Source organism: Convolutriloba macropyga, unplaced genomic scaffold, assembly GCF_964194025.1.
Source record: "Convolutriloba macropyga unplaced genomic scaffold, txConMacr16.3 SCAFFOLD_565, whole genome shotgun sequence".
NCBI classification, from domain to species: Eukaryota; Metazoa; Xenacoelomorpha; order Acoela; family Convolutidae; genus Convolutriloba; species Convolutriloba macropyga.
This window is the reverse complement of record NW_027452953.1, coordinates 66,171-88,578: the sequence shown is the minus strand read 5'-3', so window position 1 is coordinate 88,578 and position 22,408 is coordinate 66,171. Positions and strand designations below refer to the sequence as shown.

Below are 22,408 nucleotides of genomic sequence, written 5' to 3'. Positions count from 1 at the left end.
TCGCGAACTGATGCTGTCAGATCTAAAAGACGATTCTTTGAAACCTTTGGTTTCAAATTTACTCGGGAAAAAACTGCCAATTAAAGAAGACTACGGGTTAGTTGAAACACAGGAAGTTAAAATGTTGTTTGATCAGTTCCCCTCCGCTAAAATTTTCTGCCGATATGACGGAAAGTTTCTTCTTGATTGCGCCTGCTACTCCCGAAGCACTAGTAATAGCTATGTTGAGATCGGAAAAGATTCAAAAGTGGGACAATTGATTGCATTTTATGACAATGGAACAGTGCGATGCTTGATTCGCGTCTTTAAAATTTTAGAAAGACTTGCCATTAACTTAGAAGGAACTGACTTTGCCGAGTGCTGCGAAAAGTTTGAACCTCTAGGTTTTGCTGTTGAACAAACGGAAGAGACTCTTCACTATGACGTCGTTGATATATCCTGCAAATTAATCCGGATTTCATACGATCAATTGTATTTTGTGAAGCTGCTAAAACACTTTGAGCATGATTAATACTTTGTGTCAAACTAGATATCAACGTAAAGTTTTTCAACCTAGTGAAGGACTAATTCAATTAGTTTGAGGGTCTAGGGAGCAGTGTCAAACTCCGAATAGAACCAGAAAGCGAATGAATTTTTGACCTAGCTGGTCTACGAAAAAAGTTGTCGATACGTTGTTAAATTTCGAGCTCTGAAAACACCTATTTAGTGTTTCAAGATAAATCGCTTTTCAGTCTAGTCAAGGACTTATTCAATTAATTTGAGGGTCTAAGGAGGAGTGTCAACATTGGAATAGAGTCTGAAAGCGAACAATTTTTTGACCTAGCTGGTCAACAAAAAAAGTTGTCGATACGTTGTTAAATTTCGAGCTCTGAAAACACCTATTTAGTGTTTCAACATAAGTCGTTTTTCAGTCTAGTCAAGGACTTACTCAATTAAATTGAGGGTCTGAGGAGGAGTGTCAACATTGGATTAGAGTATGAAAGCGAATGATTTTTTGGCCTAGCTGTTCTACAAAAAAAGTTGTCGATACGTGGTTAAATTTCGAGCTCTGAAAACACCTATTTAGTGTTTCAACATAAATCGTTTTTCAGTCTAATCAAGGACTTATTCAATTAATTTGAGGGTCCAAGGAGGAGTGTAAACATTAGAATAGAGTCTGAAAGGGAATGAATTTTTGACCTAGCTGGTTTACAAAAAAAGTTGCCGATACGTTGTTAAATTTCGAGCTCTGAAAACACCTATTAAGTGTTTCAACATAAATCGTTTTTCAGTATAGTCAAGGACTTATTCAATTAATTTGAGTGTCTAAGGAGGAGTGTCAACATTGCAATAGAGTATGAAAGGGAATGATTTTTTGACCTAGCTGGTCTACAAAAAAAGTTGTCGATACGTTGTTAAATTTCGAGCTCTGAAAACACCTATTTAGTGTTTCAAGATAAATCGCTTTTCAGTCTAGTCAAGGACTTATTCAATTAATTTGAGGGTCTAAGGAGGAGTGTCAACATTGGAATAGAGTCTGAAAGCGAACGATTTTTTTACCTAGCTGGTCTACAAAAAAAGTTGTCGATACGTTGTTAAATTTCGAGCTCTGAAAACACCTATTTAGTGTTTCAACATAAGTCGTTTTTCAGTCTAGTCAAGGACTTATTCAATTAATTTGAGGGTCTGAGGAGGAGTGTCAACATTGGATTAGAGTATGAAAGCAAATGATTTTTTGGCCTAGCTGTTCTACAAAAAAAGTTGTCGATACGTGGTTAAATTTCGAGCTCTGAAAACACCTATTTAGTGTTTCAACATAAATCGTTTTTCAGTCTAGTCAAGGACTTATTCAATTATTTTGAGGGTCCAAGGAGGAGTGTAAACATTAGAATAGAGTCTGAAAGCGAATGAATTTTTGACCTAGCTGGTCTACAAAAAAAGTTGTCGATACGTTGTTAAATTTCGAGCTCTGAAAACACCTATTAAGTGTTTCAACATAAATCGGTTTTCAGTCTAGTCAAGGACTTATTCAATTAATTTGAGTGTCTAAGGAGGAGTGTCAACATTGCAATAGAGTATGAAAGGGAATGAATTTTTGACCTAGCTGGTCTACAAAAAAAATTGTCGATACGCTGTTAAATTTCGAGCTCTGAAAACACCTATTTAGTGTTTCAACATAAATCGTTTTTCAGTCTAGTCAAGGACTTATTCAATTAATTTGAGGGTCTAAGGAGGAGTGTCAACATTGGAATAGAGTTTGATAGCGGATGATTTTTTGGCCTAGCTGTTCTACAAAAAAAGTTGTCGATACGTTGTTAAATTTCGAGCTCTGAAAACACCTATTAAGTGTTTCAACATAAATCGTTTTTCAGTCTAGTCAAGGACTTATTCAATTAATTTGAGGGTCTAAGGAGGCGTGTCAACATTAGAATAGAGTCTGAAAGTGAATGAATTTTTGATCTAGCTGGTCTACAAAAAAAGTTGTCGATACGTTGTTAATTTTCGAGCTCTGAAAACACCTATTAAGTGTTTCAACATAAATCGTTTTTCAGTCTAGTCAAGGACTTATTCAATTAATTTGAGTGTCTAAGGAGCAGTGTCAACATTGGAATAGAGTTTGATAGCGGATGGTTTTTTGGCCTAGCTGTTCTACAAAAAAAGTTGTCGATACGTTGTTAAATTTCGAGCTCTGAAAACACCTATTAAGTGTTTCAACATAAATCGTTTTTCAGTCTAGTCAAGGACTTATTCAATTAATTTGAGGGTCTAAGGAGGCGTGTCAACATTAGAATAGAGTCTGAAAGTGAATGAATTTTTGACCTAGCTGGTCTACAAAAAAAAGTTGTCGATACGTTGTTAATTTTCGAGCTCTGAAAACACCTATTAAGTGTTTCAACATAAATCGTTTTTCAGTCTAGTCAAGGACTTATTCAATTAATTTGAGTGTCTAAGGAGCAGTGTCAACATTGCAATAGAGTATGAAAGGGAATGAATTTTTGACCTAGCTATTCTACCAAAAAAGTTGTCGATACGTTGTTAAATTTCGAGCTCTGAAAACACCTATTTAGTGTTTCAACATAAATCGTTTTTCAGTCTAGTCAAGGACTTATTCAATTAATTTGAGTGTCTAAGGAGGAGTGTCAACATTGGAATAGAGTATGATAGCGAATGATTTTTTGGCCTAGCTGTTCTACAAAAAAAGTTGTCGATACGTTGTTAAATTTTGAGCTCTGAAAACACCTATTTAGTGTTTCAACATAAATCGTTTTTCAGTCTAGTCAAGGACTTGTTCAATTAATTTGAGGGTCTAAGGAGGAGTGTCAACATTGGAATAGAGTATGATAGCGATTGATTTTTTGGCCTAGCTGTTCTACAAAAAAAGTTGTCGATACGTTGTTAAATTTCGAGCTCTGAAAACACCTATTAAGTGTTTCAACAGAAATCGTTTTTCAGTCTAGTCAAGGACTTATTCAATTAATTTGAGGGTCTAAGGAGGAGTGTCAACATTGGAATAGAGTTTGATAGCGAATGATTTTTTGGTCTAGCTGTTCTACAAAAAAAAGTTGTCGATACGTTGTTAAATTTCGAGCTCTGAAAACACATATTAAGTGTTTCAACATAAATCGTTTTTCAGTCTAGTCAAGGACTTATTCAATTTATTTGAGGGTCTAAGGAGGAGTGTCAACATTGGATTAGAGTCAGAAAGCGAATGAATTTTTGACCTAGCTGTTCTACCAAAAAAATTGTCGATACGTTGTTAAATTTCGAGCTCTGAAAACACCTATTTAGTGTTTCAACATAAATCGTTTTTCAGTCTAGTCAAGGACTTATTCAATTTATTTGAGGGTCTAAGGAGGAGTGTCAACATTGGATTAGAGTCAGAAAGCGAATGAATTTTTGACTTAGCTGGTCTACAAAAAAAATTGTCGATACGTTGTTAAATTTCGAGCTCTGAAAACACCTATTTAGTGTTTCAACATAAATCGTTTTTCAGTCTCGTCAAGGACTTATTCAATAAATTTGAGGGTCTAAGGAGGAGTGTCAACATTGGAATAGAGTATGATAGCGAATGATTTTTTGGCCTAGATGTTCTACAAAAAAAGTTGTCGATACGTTGTTAGATTTTGAGCTCTGAAAACACCTATTAAGTGTTTCAACATAAATCGTTTTTCAGTCTAGTCAAGGACTTTTTCAATTAATTTGAGGGTCTAAGGAGGAGTGTCAACATTGGAATAGAGTCTGAAAGCGAATGAATTTTTGACTTATCTGGTCTAGAAAAAAAGTTGTCGATACGTTGTTAAATTTCGAGCTCTGAAAACACCTATTAAATGTTTCAACATAAATCGTTTTTCAGTCTAGTCAAGGACTTATTCAATTTATTTGAGGGTCTAAGGAGGAGTGTCAACATTGGAATAGAGTCTGAAAGCGAATGAATTTTTGACTTAGCTGGTCTACAAAAAAAGTTGTCGATACGTTGTTAAATTTCGAGCTCTGAAAACACCTATTTAGTGTTTCAACATAAATCGTTTTTCAGTCTAGTCAAGGACTTATTCAATTAATTTGAGGGTCTAAGGAGGAGTGTCAACATTGGAATAGAGTTTGATAGCGAATGATTTTTTGGTCTAGCTGTTCTACAAAAAAAGTTGTCGATACGTTGTTAAATTTCGAGCTCTGAAAACACATATTAAGTGTTTCAACATAAATCGTTTTTCAGTCTAGTCAAGGACTCATTCAATTAATTTGAGTGTCTAAGGATGAGTGTCAATATTGCAATAGAGTATGAAAGCGAATGAATTTTTGACCTAGCTGTTCTACCAAAAAAATTGTCGATACGTTGTTAAATGTCGAGCTCTGAAAACACCTATTTAGTGTTTCAACATAAATCGTTTTTCAGTCTAGTCAAGGACTTATTCAATTTATTTGAGGGTCTAAGGAGGAGTGTCAACATTGGATTAGAGTCAGAAAGCGAATGAATTTTTGACTGAGCTGGTCTACAAAAAAAATTGTCGATACGTTGTTAAATTTCGAGCTCTGAAAACACCTATTTAGTGTTTCAATATAAATCGTTTTTCAGTCTCGTCAAGGACTTATTCAATAAATTTGAGGGTCTAAGGAGGAGTGTCAACATTGGAATAGAGTATGATAGCGAATGATTTTTTGGCCTAGATGTTCTACAAAAAAAGTTGTCGATACGTTGTTAAATTTTGAGCTCTGAAAACACCTATTAAGTGTTTCAACATAAATCGTTTTTCAGTCTAGTCAAGGACTTTTTCAATTAATTTGAGGGTCTAAGGAGGAGTGTCAACATTAGAATAGAGTCTGAAAGCGAATGAATTTTTGACCTAGCTGGTCTACAAAAAAATATGTCGATACGTTGTTAAATTTCGAGCTCTGAAAACACCTTTTAAGTGTTTCAACATAAATCGTTTTTCAGTCTAGTCAAGGACTTATTCAATTAATTTGAGGGTCTAAGGAGGAGTGTCAACATTGCAATAGAGTATGAAAGCGAATGAATTTTTGACCTAGCTGTTCTACAAAATTAGTTGTCGATACGGTGTTAAATTTCGAGCTCTGAAAACACCTATTTAGTGTTTCAACAGAAATCGTTTTTCAGTCTAGTCAAGGACTTATTCAATTTATTTGAGGGTCTAAGGAGGAGTGTCAACATTGGAATAGAGTCTGAAAGCGAATGAATTTTTGACCTAGCTGGTCTACAAAAAAAAGTTGTCGATACGTTGTTAAATTTCGAGCTCTGAAAACACCTATTTAGTGTTTCAACATAAATCGTTTTTCAGTCTAGTCAAGGACTTTTTCAATTAATTTGAGGGTCTAAGGAGGAGTGTCAACATTAGAATAGAGTCTGAAAGCGAATGAATTTTTGACCTAGCTGGTCTACAAAAAAATATGTCGATACGTTGTTAAATTTCGAGCTCTGAAAACACCTTTTAAGTGTTTCAACATAAATCGTTTTTCAGTCTAGTCAAGGACTTATTCAATTAATTTGAGGGTCTAAGGAGGAGTGTCAACATTGCAATAGAGTATGAAAGCGAATGAATTTTTGACCTAGCTGTTCTACAAAAATAGTTGTCGATACGGTGTTAAATTTCGAGCTCTGAAAACACCTATTTAGTGTTTCAACAGAAATCGTTTTTCAGTCTAGTCAAGGACTTATTCAATTTATTTGAGGGTCTAAGGAGGAGTGTCAACATTGGAATAGAGTCTGAAAGCGAATGAATTTTTGACCTAGCTGGTCTACAAAAAAATATGTCGATACGTTGTTAAATTTCGAGCTCTGAAAACACCTATTAAGTGTTTCAACATAAATCGTTTTTCAGTCTAGTCAAGGACTTATTCAATTAATTTCAGTGTCTAAGGAGAAGTGTCAACATTGCAATAGAGTATGAAAGCGAATGAATTTTTGACCTATCTGTTCTACCAAAAAAAGTTGTCGATACGTTGTTAATTTTCGAGCTCTGAAAACACCTATTTATTGTTTCAACATAAATCGTTTTTCAGTCTAGTCAAGGACCTATTCAATTTGTTTGAGGGTCTAAGGAGGAGTGTCAACATTGGATTAGAGTCTGAAAGTGAATGAATTTTTGACCTAGCTAGTCTACAAAAAAAATTGTCGATACGTTGTTTAATTTCGAGCTCTGAAAACACCTATCTAGTGTTTCAACATAAATCATTTTTCAGTCTGGTCAAGGACTTGTTCAATTAATTTGAGGGTCTAAGGAGGAGTGTCAACATTGGAATAGAGTATGATAGCGAATGAATTTTTGACCTGGCTTGTCTGCAAAAAAAGTTGTCGATACGTTGTTAAATTTCGAGCTCTGAAAACACCTATTTACTGTTTCAACATAAATCGTTTTTCAGTCTAGTCAAGGACTTATTCAATTAATTTGAGGGTCTAAGAAGGAGTGTCAGCATTGGAAAAGAGTCTGAAAGCGAATGAATTTTTGACCTAGCTGGTCTGCAAAAAAAGTTGTCGATACGTTGTTAAATTTCGAGCTCTGAAAACACCTATTAAGTGTTTCAACATAAATCGTTTTTCAGTCTAGTCAAGGACTTTTTCAATTAATTTGAGGTTCTAAGGAGGAGTGTCAACATTGCAATAGAGTATGAAAGCGAATGAATTTTTGATCTAGCTGGTCTACAAAAAAAGTTGTTGATACGTTGTTAAATTTTGAGCTCTGAAAACACCTATTAAGTGTTTCAACATAAATCGTTTTTCAGTCTAGTCAAGGACTTTTTCAATTAATTTGAGGGTCTAAGGAGGAGTGTCAACATTGCAATAGAGTATGAAAGCGAATGAATTTTTGACCTAGCTTGTCTGCAAAAAAAGTTGTCGATACCTTGTTAAATTTTGAGCTCTGAAAACACCTATTTACTGTTTCAACATAAATCGTTTTTCAGTCTAGTCAAGGACTTATTCAATTAATTTCAGGGTCTAAGAAGGAGTGTCAGCATTGGAAAAGAGTCTGAAAGCGAATGAATTTTTGACCTAGCTGGTCTGCAAAAAAAGTTGTCGATACGTTGTTAAATTTCGAGCTCTGAAAACACCTATTTAGTGTTTCAACATAAGTCGTTTTTCAGTCTAGTCAAGGACCTATTCAATTTGTTTGAGGGTCTAAGGAGGAGTGTCAACATTGGATTAGAGTCTGAAAGTGAATGAATTTTTGACCTAGCTAGTCTACAAAAAAAATTGTCGATACGTTGTTTAATTTCGAGCTCTGAAAACACCTATCTAGTGTTTCAACATAAATCATTTTTCAGTCTGGTCAAGGACTTGTTCAATTAATTTGAGGGTCTAAGGAGGAGTGTCAACATTGGAATAGAGTATGATAGCGAATGAATTTTTGACCTAGCTTGTCTGCAAAAAAAGTTGTCGATACGTTGTTAAATTTCGAGCTCTGAAAACACCTATTTACTGTTTCAACATAAATCGTTTTTCAGTCTAGTCAAGGACTTATTCAATTAATTTCAGGGTCTAAGAAGGAGTGTCAGCATTGGAAAAGAGTCTGAAAGCGAATGAATTTTTGACCTAGCTGGTCTGCAAAAAAAGTTGTCGATACGTTGTTAAATTTCGAGCTCTGAAAACACCTATTTAGTGTTTCAACATAAGTCGTTTTTCAGTCTAGTCAAGGACTTATTCAATTAATTTGAGGGTCTGAGGAGGAGTGTCAACATTGGATTAGAGTATGAAAGCGAATGATTTTTTGGCCTAGCTGTTCTACAAAAAAGTTGCCGATACGTTGTTAAATTTCGAGCTCTGAAAACACCTATTAAGTGTTTCAACATAAATCGTTTTTCAGTCTAGTCAAGGACTTTTTCAATTAATTTGAGGGTCTAAGGAGGAGTGTCAACATTGCAATAGAGTATGAAAGCGAATGAATTTTTGATCTAGCTGGTCTACAAAAAAAGTTGTTGATACGTTGTTAAATTTTGAGCTCTGAAAACACCTATTAAGTGTTTCAACATAAATCGTTTTTCAGTCTAGTCAAGGACTTTTTCAATTAATTTGAGGGTCTAAGGAGGAGTGTCAACATTGCAATAGAGTATGAAAGCGAATGAATTTTTGACCTAGCTTGTCTGCAAAAAAAGTTGTCGATACGTTGTTAAATTTCGAGCTCTGAAAACACCTATTTAATGTTTCAACATAAGTCGTTTTTCAGTCTAGTCAAGGACTTATTCAATTAATTTCAGGGTCTAAGAAGGAGTGTCAGCATTGGAAAAGAGTCTGAAAGCGAATGAATTTTTGACCTAGCTGGTCTGCAAAAAAAGTTGTCGATACGTTGTTAAATTTCGAGCTCTGAAAACACCTATTTAGTGTTTCAACATAAGTCGTTTTTCAGTCTAGTCAAGGACCTATTCAATTTGTTTGAGGGTCTAAGGAGGAGTGTCAACATTGGATTAGAGTCTGAAAGTGAATGAATTTTTGACCTAGCTAGTCTACAAAAAAAATTGTCGATACGTTGTTTAATTTCGAGCTCTGAAAACACCTATCTAGTGTTTCAACATAAATCATTTTTCAGTCTGGTCAAGGACTTGTTCAATTAATTTGAGGGTCTAAGGAGGAGTGTCAACATTGGAATAGAGTATGATAGCGAATGAATTTTTGACCTAGCTTGTCTGCAAAAAAAGTTGTCGATACGTTGTTAAATTTCGAGCTCTGAAAACACCTATTTACTGTTTCAACATAAATCGTTTTTCAGTCTAGTCAAGGACTTATTCAATTAATTTCAGGGTCTAAGAAGGAGTGTCAGCATTGGAAAAGAGTCTGAAAGCGAATGAATTTTTGACCTAGCTGGTCTGCAAAAAAAGTTGTCGATACGTTGTTAAATTTCGAGCTCTGAAAACACCTATTTAGTGTTTCAACATAAGTCGTTTTTCAGTCTAGTCAAGGACTTATTCAATTAATTTGAGGGTCTGAGGAGGAGTGTCAACATTGGATTAGAGTATGAAAGCGAATGATTTTTTGGCCTAGCTGTTCTACAAAAAAGTTGCCGATACGTTGTTAAATTTCGAGCTCTGAAAACACCTATTAAGTGTTTCAACATAAATCGTTTTTCAGTCTAGTCAAGGACTTTTTCAATTAATTTGAGGGTCTAAGGAGGAGTGTCAACATTGCAATAGAGTATGAAAGCGAATGAATTTTTGATCTAGCTGGTCTACAAAAAAAGTTGTTGATACGTTGTTAAATTTTGAGCTCTGAAAACACCTATTAAGTGTTTCAACATAAATCGTTTTTCAGTCTAGTCAAGGACTTTTTCAATTAATTTGAGGGTCTAAGGAGGAGTGTCAACATTGCAATAGAGTATGAAAGCGAATGAATTTTTGACCTAGCTTGTCTGCAAAAAAAGTTGTCGATACGTTGTTAAATTTCGAGCTCTGAAAACACCTATTTACTGTTTCAACATAAATCGTTTTTCAGTCTAGTCAAGGACTTATTCAATTAATTTCAGGGTCTAAGAAGGAGTGTCAGCATTGGAAAAGAGTCTGAAAGCGAATGAATTTTTGACCTAGCTGGTCTGCAAAAAAAGTTGTCGATACGTTGTTAAATTTCGAGCTCTGAAAACACCTATTTAATGTTTCAACATAAGTCGTTTTTCAGTCTAGTCAAGGACTTATTCAATTAATTTGAGGGTCTGAGGAGGAGTGTCAACATTGGATTAGAGTATGAAAGCGAATGATTTTTTGGCCTAGCTGTTCTACAAAAAAAGTTGCCGATACGTTGTTAAATTTCGAGCTCTGAAAACACCTATTAAGTGTTTCAACATAAATCGTTTTTCAGTCTAGTCAAGGACTTTTTCAATTAATTTGAGGGTCTAAGGAGGAGTGTCAACATTGCAATAGAGTATGAAAGCGAATGAATTTTTGATCTAGCTGGTCTACAAAAAAAGTTGTTGATACGTTGTTAAATTTTGAGCTCTGAAAACACCTATTTATTGTTTCAACATAAATCGTTTTTCAGTCTAGTCAAGGACTTATTCAATTAATTTGAGGGTCTAAGGAGGAGTGTCAACATTGGAATAGAGTATGATAGCGAATGATTTTTTGGCCTAGCTGTTCTACAAAAATAGTTGTCGATACGTTTTTAAATTTCGAGCTCTGAAAACACCTATTTAGTGTTTCAACAGAAATCGTTTTTCAGTCTAGTCAAGGACTTATTCAATTAATTTGAGGGTCTGAGGAGGAGTGTCAACATTGGATTAGAGTATGAAAGCGAATGATTTTTTGGCCTAGCTGTTCTACAAAAAAGTTGCCGATACGTTGTTAAATTTCGAGCTCTGAAAACACCTATTAAGTGTTTCAACATAAATCGTTTTTCAGTCTAGTCAAGGACTTTTTCAATTAATTTGAGGGTCTAAGGAGGAGTGTCAACATTGCAATAGAGTATGAAAGCGAATGAATTTTTGATCTAGCTGGTCTACAAAAAAAGTTGTTGATACGTTGTTAAATTTTGAGCTCTGAAAACACCTATTAAGTGTTTCAACATAAATCGTTTTTCAGTCTAGTCAAGGACTTTTTCAATTAATTTGAGGGTCTAAGGAGGAGTGTCAACATTGCAATAGAGTATGAAAGCGAATGAATTTTTGACCTAGCTTGTCTGCAAAAAAAGTTGTCGATACGTTGTTAAATTTCGAGCTCTGAAAACACCTATTTAATGTTTCAACATAAGTCGTTTTTCAGTCTAGTCAAGGACTTATTCAATTAATTTCAGGGTCTAAGAAGGAGTGTCAGCATTGGAAAAGAGTCTGAAAGCGAATGAATTTTTGACCTAGCTGGTCTGCAAAAAAAGTTGTCGATACGTTGTTAAATTTCGAGCTCTGAAAACACCTATTTAGTGTTTCAACATAAGTCGTTTTTCAGTCTAGTCAAGGACCTATTCAATTTGTTTGAGGGTCTAAGGAGGAGTGTCAACATTGGATTAGAGTCTGAAAGTGAATGAATTTTTGACCTAGCTAGTCTACAAAAAAAATTGTCGATACGTTGTTTAATTTCGAGCTCTGAAAACACCTATCTAGTGTTTCAACATAAATCATTTTTCAGTCTGGTCAAGGACTTGTTCAATTAATTTGAGGGTCTAAGGAGGAGTGTCAACATTGGAATAGAGTATGATAGCGAATGAATTTTTGACCTAGCTTGTCTGCAAAAAAAGTTGTCGATACGTTGTTAAATTTCGAGCTCTGAAAACACCTATTTACTGTTTCAACATAAATCGTTTTTCAGTCTAGTCAAGGACTTATTCAATTAATTTCAGGGTCTAAGAAGGAGTGTCAGCATTGGAAAAGAGTCTGAAAGCGAATGAATTTTTGACCTAGCTGGTCTGCAAAAAAAGTTGTCGATACGTTGTTAAATTTCGAGCTCTGAAAACACCTATTTAGTGTTTCAACATAAGTCGTTTTTCAGTCTAGTCAAGGACTTATTCAATTAATTTGAGGGTCTGAGGAGGAGTGTCAACATTGGATTAGAGTATGAAAGCGAATGATTTTTTGGCCTAGCTGTTCTACAAAAAAGTTGCCGATACGTTGTTAAATTTCGAGCTCTGAAAACACCTATTAAGTGTTTCAACATAAATCGTTTTTCAGTCTAGTCAAGGACTTTTTCAATTAATTTGAGGGTCTAAGGAGGAGTGTCAACATTGCAATAGAGTATGAAAGCGAATGAATTTTTGATCTAGCTGGTCTACAAAAAAAGTTGTTGATACGTTGTTAAATTTTGAGCTCTGAAAACACCTATTAAGTGTTTCAACATAAATCGTTTTTCAGTCTAGTCAAGGACTTTTTCAATTAATTTGAGGGTCTAAGGAGGAGTGTCAACATTGCAATAGAGTATGAAAGCGAATGAATTTTTGACCTAGCTTGTCTGCAAAAAAAGTTGTCGATACGTTGTTAAATTTCGAGCTCTGAAAACACCTATTTACTGTTTCAACATAAATCGTTTTTCAGTCTAGTCAAGGACTTATTCAATTAATTTCAGGGTCTAAGAAGGAGTGTCAGCATTGGAAAAGAGTCTGAAAGCGAATGAATTTTTGACCTAGCTGGTCTGCAAAAAAAGTTGTCGATACGTTGTTAAATTTCGAGCTCTGAAAACACCTATTTAATGTTTCAACATAAGTCGTTTTTCAGTCTAGTCAAGGACTTATTCAATTAATTTGAGGGTCTGAGGAGGAGTGTCAACATTGGATTAGAGTATGAAAGCGAATGATTTTTTGGCCTAGCTGTTCTACAAAAAAAGTTGCCGATACGTTGTTAAATTTCGAGCTCTGAAAACACCTATTAAGTGTTTCAACATAAATCGTTTTTCAGTCTAGTCAAGGACTTTTTCAATTAATTTGAGGGTCTAAGGAGGAGTGTCAACATTGCAATAGAGTATGAAAGCGAATGAATTTTTGATCTAGCTGGTCTACAAAAAAAGTTGTTGATACGTTGTTAAATTTTGAGCTCTGAAAACACCTATTTATTGTTTCAACATAAATCGTTTTTCAGTCTAGTCAAGGACTTATTCAATTAATTTGAGGGTCTAAGGAGGAGTGTCAACATTGGAATAGAGTATGATAGCGAATGATTTTTTGGCCTAGCTGTTCTACAAAAATAGTTGTCGATACGTTTTTAAATTTCGAGCTCTGAAAACACCTATTTAGTGTTTCAACAGAAATCGTTTTTCAGTCTAGTCAAGGACTTATTCAATTTATTTGAGGGTCTAAGGAGGAGTGTCAACATTGGAATAGAGTCTGAAAGCGAATGAATTTTTGACCTAGCTGGTCTACAAAAAAAGTTGTCGATACGTTGTTAAATTTCGAGCTCTGAAAACACCTATTTAGTGTTTCAACATAAATCGTTTTTCAGTCTAGTCAAGGACCTATTCAATTTATTTGAGGGTCTAAGGAGGAGTGTCAACATTGGAATAGAGTCTGAAAGCGAATGAATTTTTGACCTAGCTGTTCTACAAAAAAAGTTGTCGATACGTTGTTAAATTTCCAGCTCTGAAAACACCTATTTAGTGTTTCAACATAAATCGTTTTTCAGTCTGGTCAAGGACTTATTCAATTAATTTGAGTGTCTAAGGAGGATTGTCAACATTGCAATAGAGTATGAAAGCGAATAAATTTTTGACCTATCTGTTCTACCAAAAAAAGTTGTCGATACGTTGTTAATTTTCGAGCTCTGAAAACACCTATTTAGTGTTTCAACATAAGTCGTTTTTCAGTCTAGTCAAGGACCTATTCATTTTGTTTGAGGGTCTAAGGAGGAGTGTCAACATTGGATTAGAGTCTGAAAGTGAATGAATTTTTGACCTAGCTGGTCTACAAAAAAAATTGTCGATACGTTGTTAAATTTCGAGCTCTGAAAACACCTATCTAGTGTTTCAACATAAATCGTTTTCCAGTCTCGTCAAGGACTTATTCAATTAATTTGAGGGTCTAAGGAGGAGTGTCAACATTGGAATAGAGTATGATAGCGAATGAATTTTTGACCTAACTTGTCTGCAAAAAACGTTGTCGATACGTTGTTAAATTCCGAGCTCTGAAAACACCTATTTAGTGTTTCAACATAAATCGTTTTTCAGTCTAGTCAAGGATTTATTCAATTAATTTGAGGGTCTAAGAAGGAGTGTCAGCATTGGAAAAGAGTCTGAAAGCGAATGAATTTCTGACCTAGCTTGTCTGCAAAAAAAGTTGTCGATACGTTGTTAAATTCCGAGCTCTGAAAACACCTATTTAGTGTTTCAACATAAATCGCTTTTCAGTCTAGTCAAGGACTTATTCAATTAATTTGATGGTCTAAGGAGGAGTGTCAACATTGGAATAGAGTCTGAAAGCGAATGAATTTTTGACCTAGCTGGTGTACAAAAAAAGTTGTCGATATGCTGTTAAATTTCGAGCCTCAAAAACACCTATTTAGTGTTTCAACATAAATCATTTTTCAGTCTAGTCAAGGACTTATTCAAATAATTTGAGGGTCTAAGGAGGAGTGTCAACATTAGAATAGAGTCTGAAAACGAATGAATTTTTGACCTAGCTGGTCTTCGAAAACAGAAGTGGATTTGTCGTCAAATTTTGAGCTCAAAAACTATAGCGTTTCAACAAAAATTGTTTCTTCTCTCTTTCTTTTCCTCTTTTTCTATCTTTTTCTCTCTCTCAGTCTGTCTCTCTGTCTGCTCTCTCTCTCCCCCTCTCTCTCTCTCTCTCTCTCTCTCTCTTCAGTCTCTCTTTTTTCTCTCACTCTTTCTTTCTTCCTCTCTCTCGCGCGCACCTCGCCTCTTTTTGTTGCCTTCTGGGCATCTGCTCGCTTCTCTCTCTCTCTCTCTCTCTCTCTCTCTCTCTCTCTCTCTCTCTCTCTCTCTCTCTCTCTCTCTCTCTCTCCAGTTTTCTTTGCTTATGGCAAAATCCTTTTCTGCTTTTTAGGATTGCCTTCTGGGCAAATTCGGTCGTTCGCTCGATGTCACGGTCGTCCGGTTTCGTTTTGCTCGTTTTGCGCTCGCTCGTTTTCCGTTTGTTTGCTTTCAGGCTCTTCGTTTCGCGCTCGCTCGCTTTTCGCTCGTCCACTTTCACGCTCGTTGTTTTCGTTTTGCTCTCGCTCGCTTTTCGTGTGTTCGCTTGCACGCTCGTTCGTTTTTGTCACGCTCATTTTGCGGTCGCTCGCTTTTCGCTCGTTCGTTTTCACGCTCGTTCGTTTTTGTTTCGCTCGTTTTGCGCTCGCTCGCTGTTCGCGTGCTTGTTCGTTTTTCGTCGCTGCTCTCGCTTTCCGCTTGAACCCCACCCTTTTTCTGAGTCCCCTTTCTTGTGCTTTTAGATGTTCATTTATATGTTTGTTTGTTTGTTTCTTCAGCGCGATAACCCCCCGCCCTTGTTTGTGACCCCTTAGCGCAGCACAATACCCCCCGCCCTCTCTCTGCCCCCTTTCTTGTGCATTTAGATGTTCAATTATATGTTTGTCTCTTTCTTTCTTTAGCGCGATAACCCCCCGCCCTTGTTTGTGACCCCTTCGCGCGGCGCGATAACCCCCCGCCCTTGTTTGTGACCCCTTCGCGCATTAGTCTTAGCTATTTAGGGTCTTTGTTTTTTTCTTTGGCGGCTAGATCAGGTGCGCTCCTTAAGGAGCACAGTAATGCGCCGGCTCTAGTCCTCAAAGAAGCTAAAAAGGCCCATGCAAAAGCTAAGACAAATTTACTGCAGCAAAAACCTGAACGCAAAAAATCGGAAAAATTTGTAAGATAAGCGGTAAATTTATGTAAGTTCACCGCTTGAGTAAGCTGTGATCATATAAAAATTCACCGAAAAAATTGGAAAAATATGTAAGATAAGCGGTGAAAAGTTAGTTTTTTCACCGCAAATTTTGTACATAATTTTGCGGTGAAATGCGGTGAATGCGGTGAAATTATGTAAGATCACCGCTAGAGCAAGCGGTGATCTTACATAATTTCACCGCATTCATCGCATTTCACCGCAAAATTATGTACGAAATTTGCGGTGAAAAAACTAACTTTTCACCGCTTATCTTACATATTTTTCCGATTTTTTCTCGACCCGGGAAAGAACATCCATTTCCAAGTGCCAACCTAACTACGACATGCAATTAGCTCGGAGGGTTAAAAATTGAAAAACTCTGTTTATGTTGCTCAATACAGGAAGGTATTTACAGATTTGCGACTTTTTCTAAAAATATAAAAGTACAGCAAGGTTTGGGTACAGAGAAAATGTCGAGTGCTGACGGAAAAACGAATCAACGAAATCTTTTGCATGGAATGCGAAGAAACATAGTGATTGATCTATAGAAAAAGAAAAAAATTCTGGTTCATTTTTGTTTACTTTTAAAAAGTATAGACAAATGAGGTTTAATCAAGGCAAATATATTGGTTAAAAAATTCCCAGGTTGAGGTGCCAGAGTAATAGTTGATTTGTCTAGACCATCCCAGAAGAAACGTGTATATTTACAGACAGTGCCAGACGGAAAGTATCCATGTCGAGATTTTCGGGCATTGAAAATTTTTCGTACGTTCACAGTATTTTCAAAAATCTCCATTTCCAGACCTTGGTAGCTTTTGAACTATAATTCGTGCACTTTGAAATTGAAAAATTGTGAGTTCATTTCCAGATTATCGTGCATTCAAAAGACCCTATGTCCAGACTATCGAGTTCTAAAAAATTTAAGTGTCCAGATTTTTGCGCGTTCCAAACCAAAATTTGTGCGCTCCAATATTAAAAATTTGTGCGTTCATTATCAGACTATCGGTCTTTAGAAAATCAATAACCAGGTTTTCCGGCATTCAAAGCTGCCTACGTCCAGATTTATGTGTGTTCATCAGACAACTGAAAAAGAACTTAAGAAGCATGAAGAATCAATGAAAAAGGGAGACCGAAGGCTTTCATAAATCTACGAATACATGTTTCTTTACTTATAAAACGCTCTTTTTTCGCTTCATAGAAGCACAACATTTTGACAACAAAAAAAAGCCTACAAGAGAGTGCAAGTGCATGAGCAGCAGAATTTACTAAAGAGCTAATAGACATAGTTTTTGCGAGTTTAATTGTTGCAGAAGAGATAACAAAATAGGCAGTCAGTTGTTCGTCAGGCACTCTCAAAAATTATTTCCATTAGCCGTTAAGTAATTTCAGAGCTCATTGTGCTCCTTTCCGCTTCTTTTGTAAGTATTATTTGCAGTTGAATTGCAGACACCCAAAGAGTGAAACCGAATGACTACGAATTCACACCAGAGGACGAACTTTCTGTCGCAGACGTCACGTCGTCAAGTCGGGGATAATTTCTTTCAAGGTTTTCAGACGTCTCCAGACCAAGAAGTCCCGTCATTTTTTTGTTTCCACACAACACCAGGATCAGATCGCCCGAGTTTTTTAGACGTCACCTCAGAAGTCTTGTTCCTTGTTCGACCACTCCAATAAACAGAGTTTTTTCTGCAACAAGAGCGAAAATTTGTCCCTCAAAAAAAATTTTCATATATCCTTTATACTAACTTCACAGACGCTGCTACCTAAAAATGGAAACGAAAAATTGCTGCACAACAGAAAAAAAATTACAAATTTTGTTTGAGCTTATGAAGTTGAAACAAAGAGTGCCTATTGCGTTTTCAGAAATCCATTTGCATTCTACATTCCATTTGCCTAACTTGAAAAATCAACTTGATAGCTTACCAACGTCATTTGAGAAGAGGAAAAGCATCCGCACTTTTTCTTCGCCGATCAAAGAAATCAAGAAGAGCGTTGAAGTGATGAAGACAAACCTTGAAGAGATCATGATTGAAAAAGTATGCTCTAGTACTTTAAACACAGTCACGAAACGTCACTCAAACTTGCCTCCTTTTCTGAAGAAGTTGGAAACAGAAGTTAATAGTCTCGATCTTTATGGACAATTGAGTCAGTTGTCATTTCAAATACCCGAAAACAATAAATTTAAGTAAAAATTAGTAAAAGACAACATGACAGTAAAGAACTCTGACAGCGATGTCTCCCTTTCAGTTCCACCAAAACCAGCAAAACCAACGCTTTACATTCCAAAAGGAGAAAGAAGCACAAGCCTCCTGCTAAATTCCTCCAGAACAACCAACAATTTGATCAGGTTACCAGTGGATTGATTGAAGAATTATTAGAAGATTCCACGACGTTGAAGTCAGCCAATTTCGTTATTAAAGGCTCCCACGCCAGCATCCACACAACATCCACAGAAATTGTTCAAAAAAGTTTAGTTTTGAGTGACCCTCAAACCCCAGAGGACAAGTTTGTATGCAGAAACCACGATAACATGGTCAACCAGTAAGCTACAAACTTCATAACTATTGAAACACACTGGGTTTTTATTTCCTGTCGAATGCGATCATAATCAGACAAAATTATTTCATTCATCAATGGGAGAAATTGCCAGTTCTCTACTTCAAAGTTGATCACCGCTTTAAATATGCAACTGAAGCAACCATTAAAAACTGCAATAGACAGATAGAAACATTTTTTGTTCTCGTTACAAACAATTTTAATATAAATGCTCAGCTGACAAAACCAATTATGAGTAAATGAGCAAATACTTCAACTCAATCGTATTCAAAATTTGGAACAAATAGAGCAACAAAAAATTAGTTTCCAATCCACATCTTTTTGAAAGCAGTAGCTACAACATTAGGCAACTTTCAGCTGTTGAAAACATCAGACAATCCGCTGGCATTTGGAATCCATCAAATAATCCAAATCAGAACAAAGTTTGTCTCAGTAATGCCATTACCTACGGTATTGCAATCAAACAATTCTCAAATCGAAATCCACATACCCAACTGCAGTTAAATTGAACAAGGCAAATCAAACACAACAACCAAACGATACGAATTTTCTTGCTCCAATTCAAAACCAATCAACCAAGGTTACCATTTTTGTGAGTTGTACGTCATCATAGCCACTTCTGTTTCTGCCTACTACGGAAAATCCAAATACAAACTGTCAAACAGCAACCTTGCACTCTCATGTTCAAAAAAAGTAGCCAACCATACTTCTCCGATAACTTGAACTGAATTCCAAATTAGTCGTTTTCTGGACGTCAACAGCTTCAGCCGCGAATTGAGATACAAAAAGAAACATTCCTGGTTGCAATCAAATTTAGTTTACAAACCAAAAAATCATCAAACTTCACCACTAACAGTTCCAAACTTCCAAATAAAACCCACTGAATCAATATGAGGATTAAAAAATTTACTGAACCTGGTCTACAAAAATACCAATGTTACCGATACAAGCCGTATACCTGCAACACTGCTTTGTAGGAAAAACTGAGAGAAAAGAAAAGCTTACTCATGTGACCCAGCTTGCAACCAAATTGCGTTGAAAGAGCTTATGAATCAATTTTGGAGATCCCTACATTGCTAAGAATGGTTTCATTCGTAAACTGAACGCCTGGCGCTCAATCAACGGTTACAACATGCAAACTTTTATCAATTGCCTCTCTTTCTCAGACGGTGAGTTTTTTCAGAAAATTGGGCTTCAAAGCTAATTGCGAAGCTCAGCATTGATGAAAAAACAACAGTAATTTAGAAAAGTATTTTGAGAAAAGGCAAATATTTTCAGATATATTGAAAAACGGACATAGTATACAATTCCTTCATTTTTTAACAAACCCACTCTCTCTTAATGCCAAAAGTGACTTGACAAATTCTACAGAGAATATTCGCACAAGCTATTTAATAATCCAAAAAATTTCGAACGTAACAATACTAACCCTATCATTTAAAAACAGACTGATAAAAGAACTAGTAAGTTTACAAAGAGTTGGAAACAAATTTCATTGCCTTCAAACCACGCGGCAAGCCAACATGGTCAACCGCCGTTTCCTCTGCGTAAAACTGCTGATTTATGAAGTAGGTCTGCGAGAAATGCAAGAAAGTCATATACTCGTTACATGCCGGAAGTACCAAAAAAGTTTGCCAGACAAACTGTATGAAATTTTCAGCTGGAACAATCTTTGCTCGAACTGTTTATGCATTAGACGTTTTAAGCAGCACCGTTCGTCCACAAAACGTTACCAAATTTTTTCAGCAAATAATTTTCCATGATCCTTCAAAATAAGTTATGCCGCCAGCGGCTGTTTTCTCAATAAGCAACCAAAATCAGCCGACACAAAATTGAAAGAACCAAACAACCAAGCCATCCATTCAACAACAAAATCAAAGCAGAAGTATTAAAACAATCACAAGTAAAGAAGCGGACAAACATTCTATGATGCTATGATCAAACTTTTTCTGGTAAAAACAGTGACAACAACAAGAATTCAACGTGCCTCTTTCAACTCATTGGACCCGACGCACAATTTAAGCATGCACAAAGTTAAGATTCCTCGTCCTGAAAGGTATGAGAAACTATAACTTTTAACAGTTCCATTTGTAAGGGGACGCAAAGTCAATATCTACTCTTTGTTCGATCCCGGAAGCCAGTTCATCTTCCTGTTGGTTGAAGTAACTAGTTTTTTCAGGAAATTCCGCGCGAAGCACAATCATCAAAATTTCCGCAGTACCTCAACGCTGAATATGAAAAGCACCTAAAAAAAAGATCTTCGACACCTTCATTTACCGGACATACCCAATAGTGCAATAGATGCAACCCTTGGAGTCATAAAGTTTGCCATTACGTACCCATTGGATGTAATCCAAGGTAGTAAAACACATACAATTGGCGTCAAAACATCGCTTGGCTTGACTCTCGCTTGCGTGTACGTTCTTTCTCATAAAACAATGATGGGAAACAGGACTCACCGTCAACTCTTCGTTTGCCATGTCTCACAGAAAGACATTGAAGAAAAACCATTCAACGAATTGGCTCAAATATTTTGAGAATAGAAAATATTTTGAATTGGCTCAAATATTTTGAAAAATAGAAGCTGAATGTACTTTACTCAAATAAAATGTATGCTCAATAGCTCATTAGCTCATTAGACAAAGCACTAGAAATCTCACACAGTCAAAACTGTGAAATTTATCAAATTCGCCTTCCTCTGATTTCTTTGAAAAAACCTGATATCGATTACTTCTTAGCCGCGAATGAAATTAAAAGCCTCGAACTGCGTCTGAACAACAGGATTCAAGTCTCAATCTGATAAACCCCAGACACTCCAAACAGATCTGGATTAAAATGTTGTGAGTCAGTTTAAATGCAGGAACCACCGTCACGATCAGTACTGTACTTACCTCATGGTCCTGTCATTAATCGAAAAAAAAGTAAAAGTGAGAAGAATTGCCATCGCTTTATCAAAATTGCAGGTGAATCACTAAACTCAAGTTTTTTTAATTGATCCAGGTTTGCAGGATAACTTAATTAGAGGTTTTTTGAGATTCAGAGAACACCATATTGTTGTTTCTCAAATATCGAATAGATGTTTATTCAGATTGCTATGAGAGGACCAGTCTGCACTTCATTTTCTTTTTGGCAATAGACATCAAAATTTGTTAATCCAATTCAGTAGACTAATGTTCTGTCCAAAATGATCACAAATTTTCGCAATTTATGTGCTTCATAAGTATGCAGAAGATGACAAACTAAATATCAAGCGGCCTTGAACGCCATAAGCAAAATTTTTATGTGAACGACTACATCCACTTGCACAAATCAAAGTAGCTCTTTTTCAGAGAAACAAAATGCTTGAAAAATGATGACCTCAAGTTGACAAGTTCAGACAAACCATATGTACTCGCTGATTTTACTGTCAATAACAAAGACAAAACAAAGCAGACCAAAAGAGTCCACGGTCAAAAATGGAACATAATATCCGACGATTTTGTCATTTTTCGTCTACAACCCAGTCCTAAATATGTAACAGTCAGTAGATTTCTCCGATTATTAGAATTAAAATACGGCAGATATGGAAATTTTTTGAAAAAGGATGCAAAGGTGTTCACCATAAAATAATTTCAGCGGCCAATAGCTGCCTTCTCAATAAGCGAACCCAATCATCGACACAAAATCTAACAAGCCCGTGTTCCCAGTAAACAAGACAGCCAGTAAGCAAAATTTGTTCAATCATTTTCAAGCAAACAGTAATTACAACACAAAGTTTTTCAACCGGCCCTTTTGATTTTATTGAATCCAACTCAAAATTTGAGTATCAACCGAAAAAGGATTCTTCCTCCTGAATGGTATGATCAACAACAAATACTATCAGTTTCATTTGTAAACGGAATTAAAGAGTTCAATTTCTACGCCTTGATTGATCCAGGAAGCCAGCTCATCTTCCTGCTGGTTAATGTTAGTGGCTTTTTGAAGTTTCCTTGCCAATCACAAGCTTAAAAAATTCTTCAATACTTACACTGAACATGAGATGCCACTGTCAAAAGTAAGTGAAACAGTGACGGTACCACTATTGAACCCAACCAATCAAAAACAAATTAGCATTACTTGAGCATATAGCACGCCAAGTGTCAGCGTATCCCCTGCAAAAGC

General features: G+C 36.0%; 1 protein-coding gene across 1 annotated transcript; it reads right to left on the bottom strand.

The window, feature by feature from the left end:
* Positions 1-417: 417 nt before the first annotated feature.
* LOC142357928 (uncharacterized) lies at positions 418-20,748 on the bottom strand. The gene is made up of 4 exons (XM_075409419.1): positions 20,728-20,748; positions 15,186-15,308; positions 14,709-14,807; positions 418-438 (listed from the first exon to the last, which is right to left on the bottom strand). The coding sequence occupies exons 1-4, from the start codon at positions 20,746-20,748 to the stop codon at positions 418-420; spliced, it is 264 nt and encodes an 87-aa protein (XP_075265534.1).
* Positions 20,749-22,408: the final 1,660 nt, after the last annotated feature.

Bases quoted from the DNA above. Each gene is read 5' to 3' on its own strand.
- LOC142357928 (XM_075409419.1), bottom strand. From the start codon at position 20,748: ATGGCAAACGAAGAGTTGACG. The intron at 15,309-20,727 runs GTGAGTCCTGTT...ATCGCGCTGAAG, and splicing joins TGGCAAACGAAGAGTTGACG to AAACAAACAAACAAACATAT. The intron at 439-14,708 runs GTGAGAGAAAAA...ATTAATTTGCAG, and splicing joins GAGAGAGGAAGAAAGAAAGA to GATATATCAACGACGTCATA.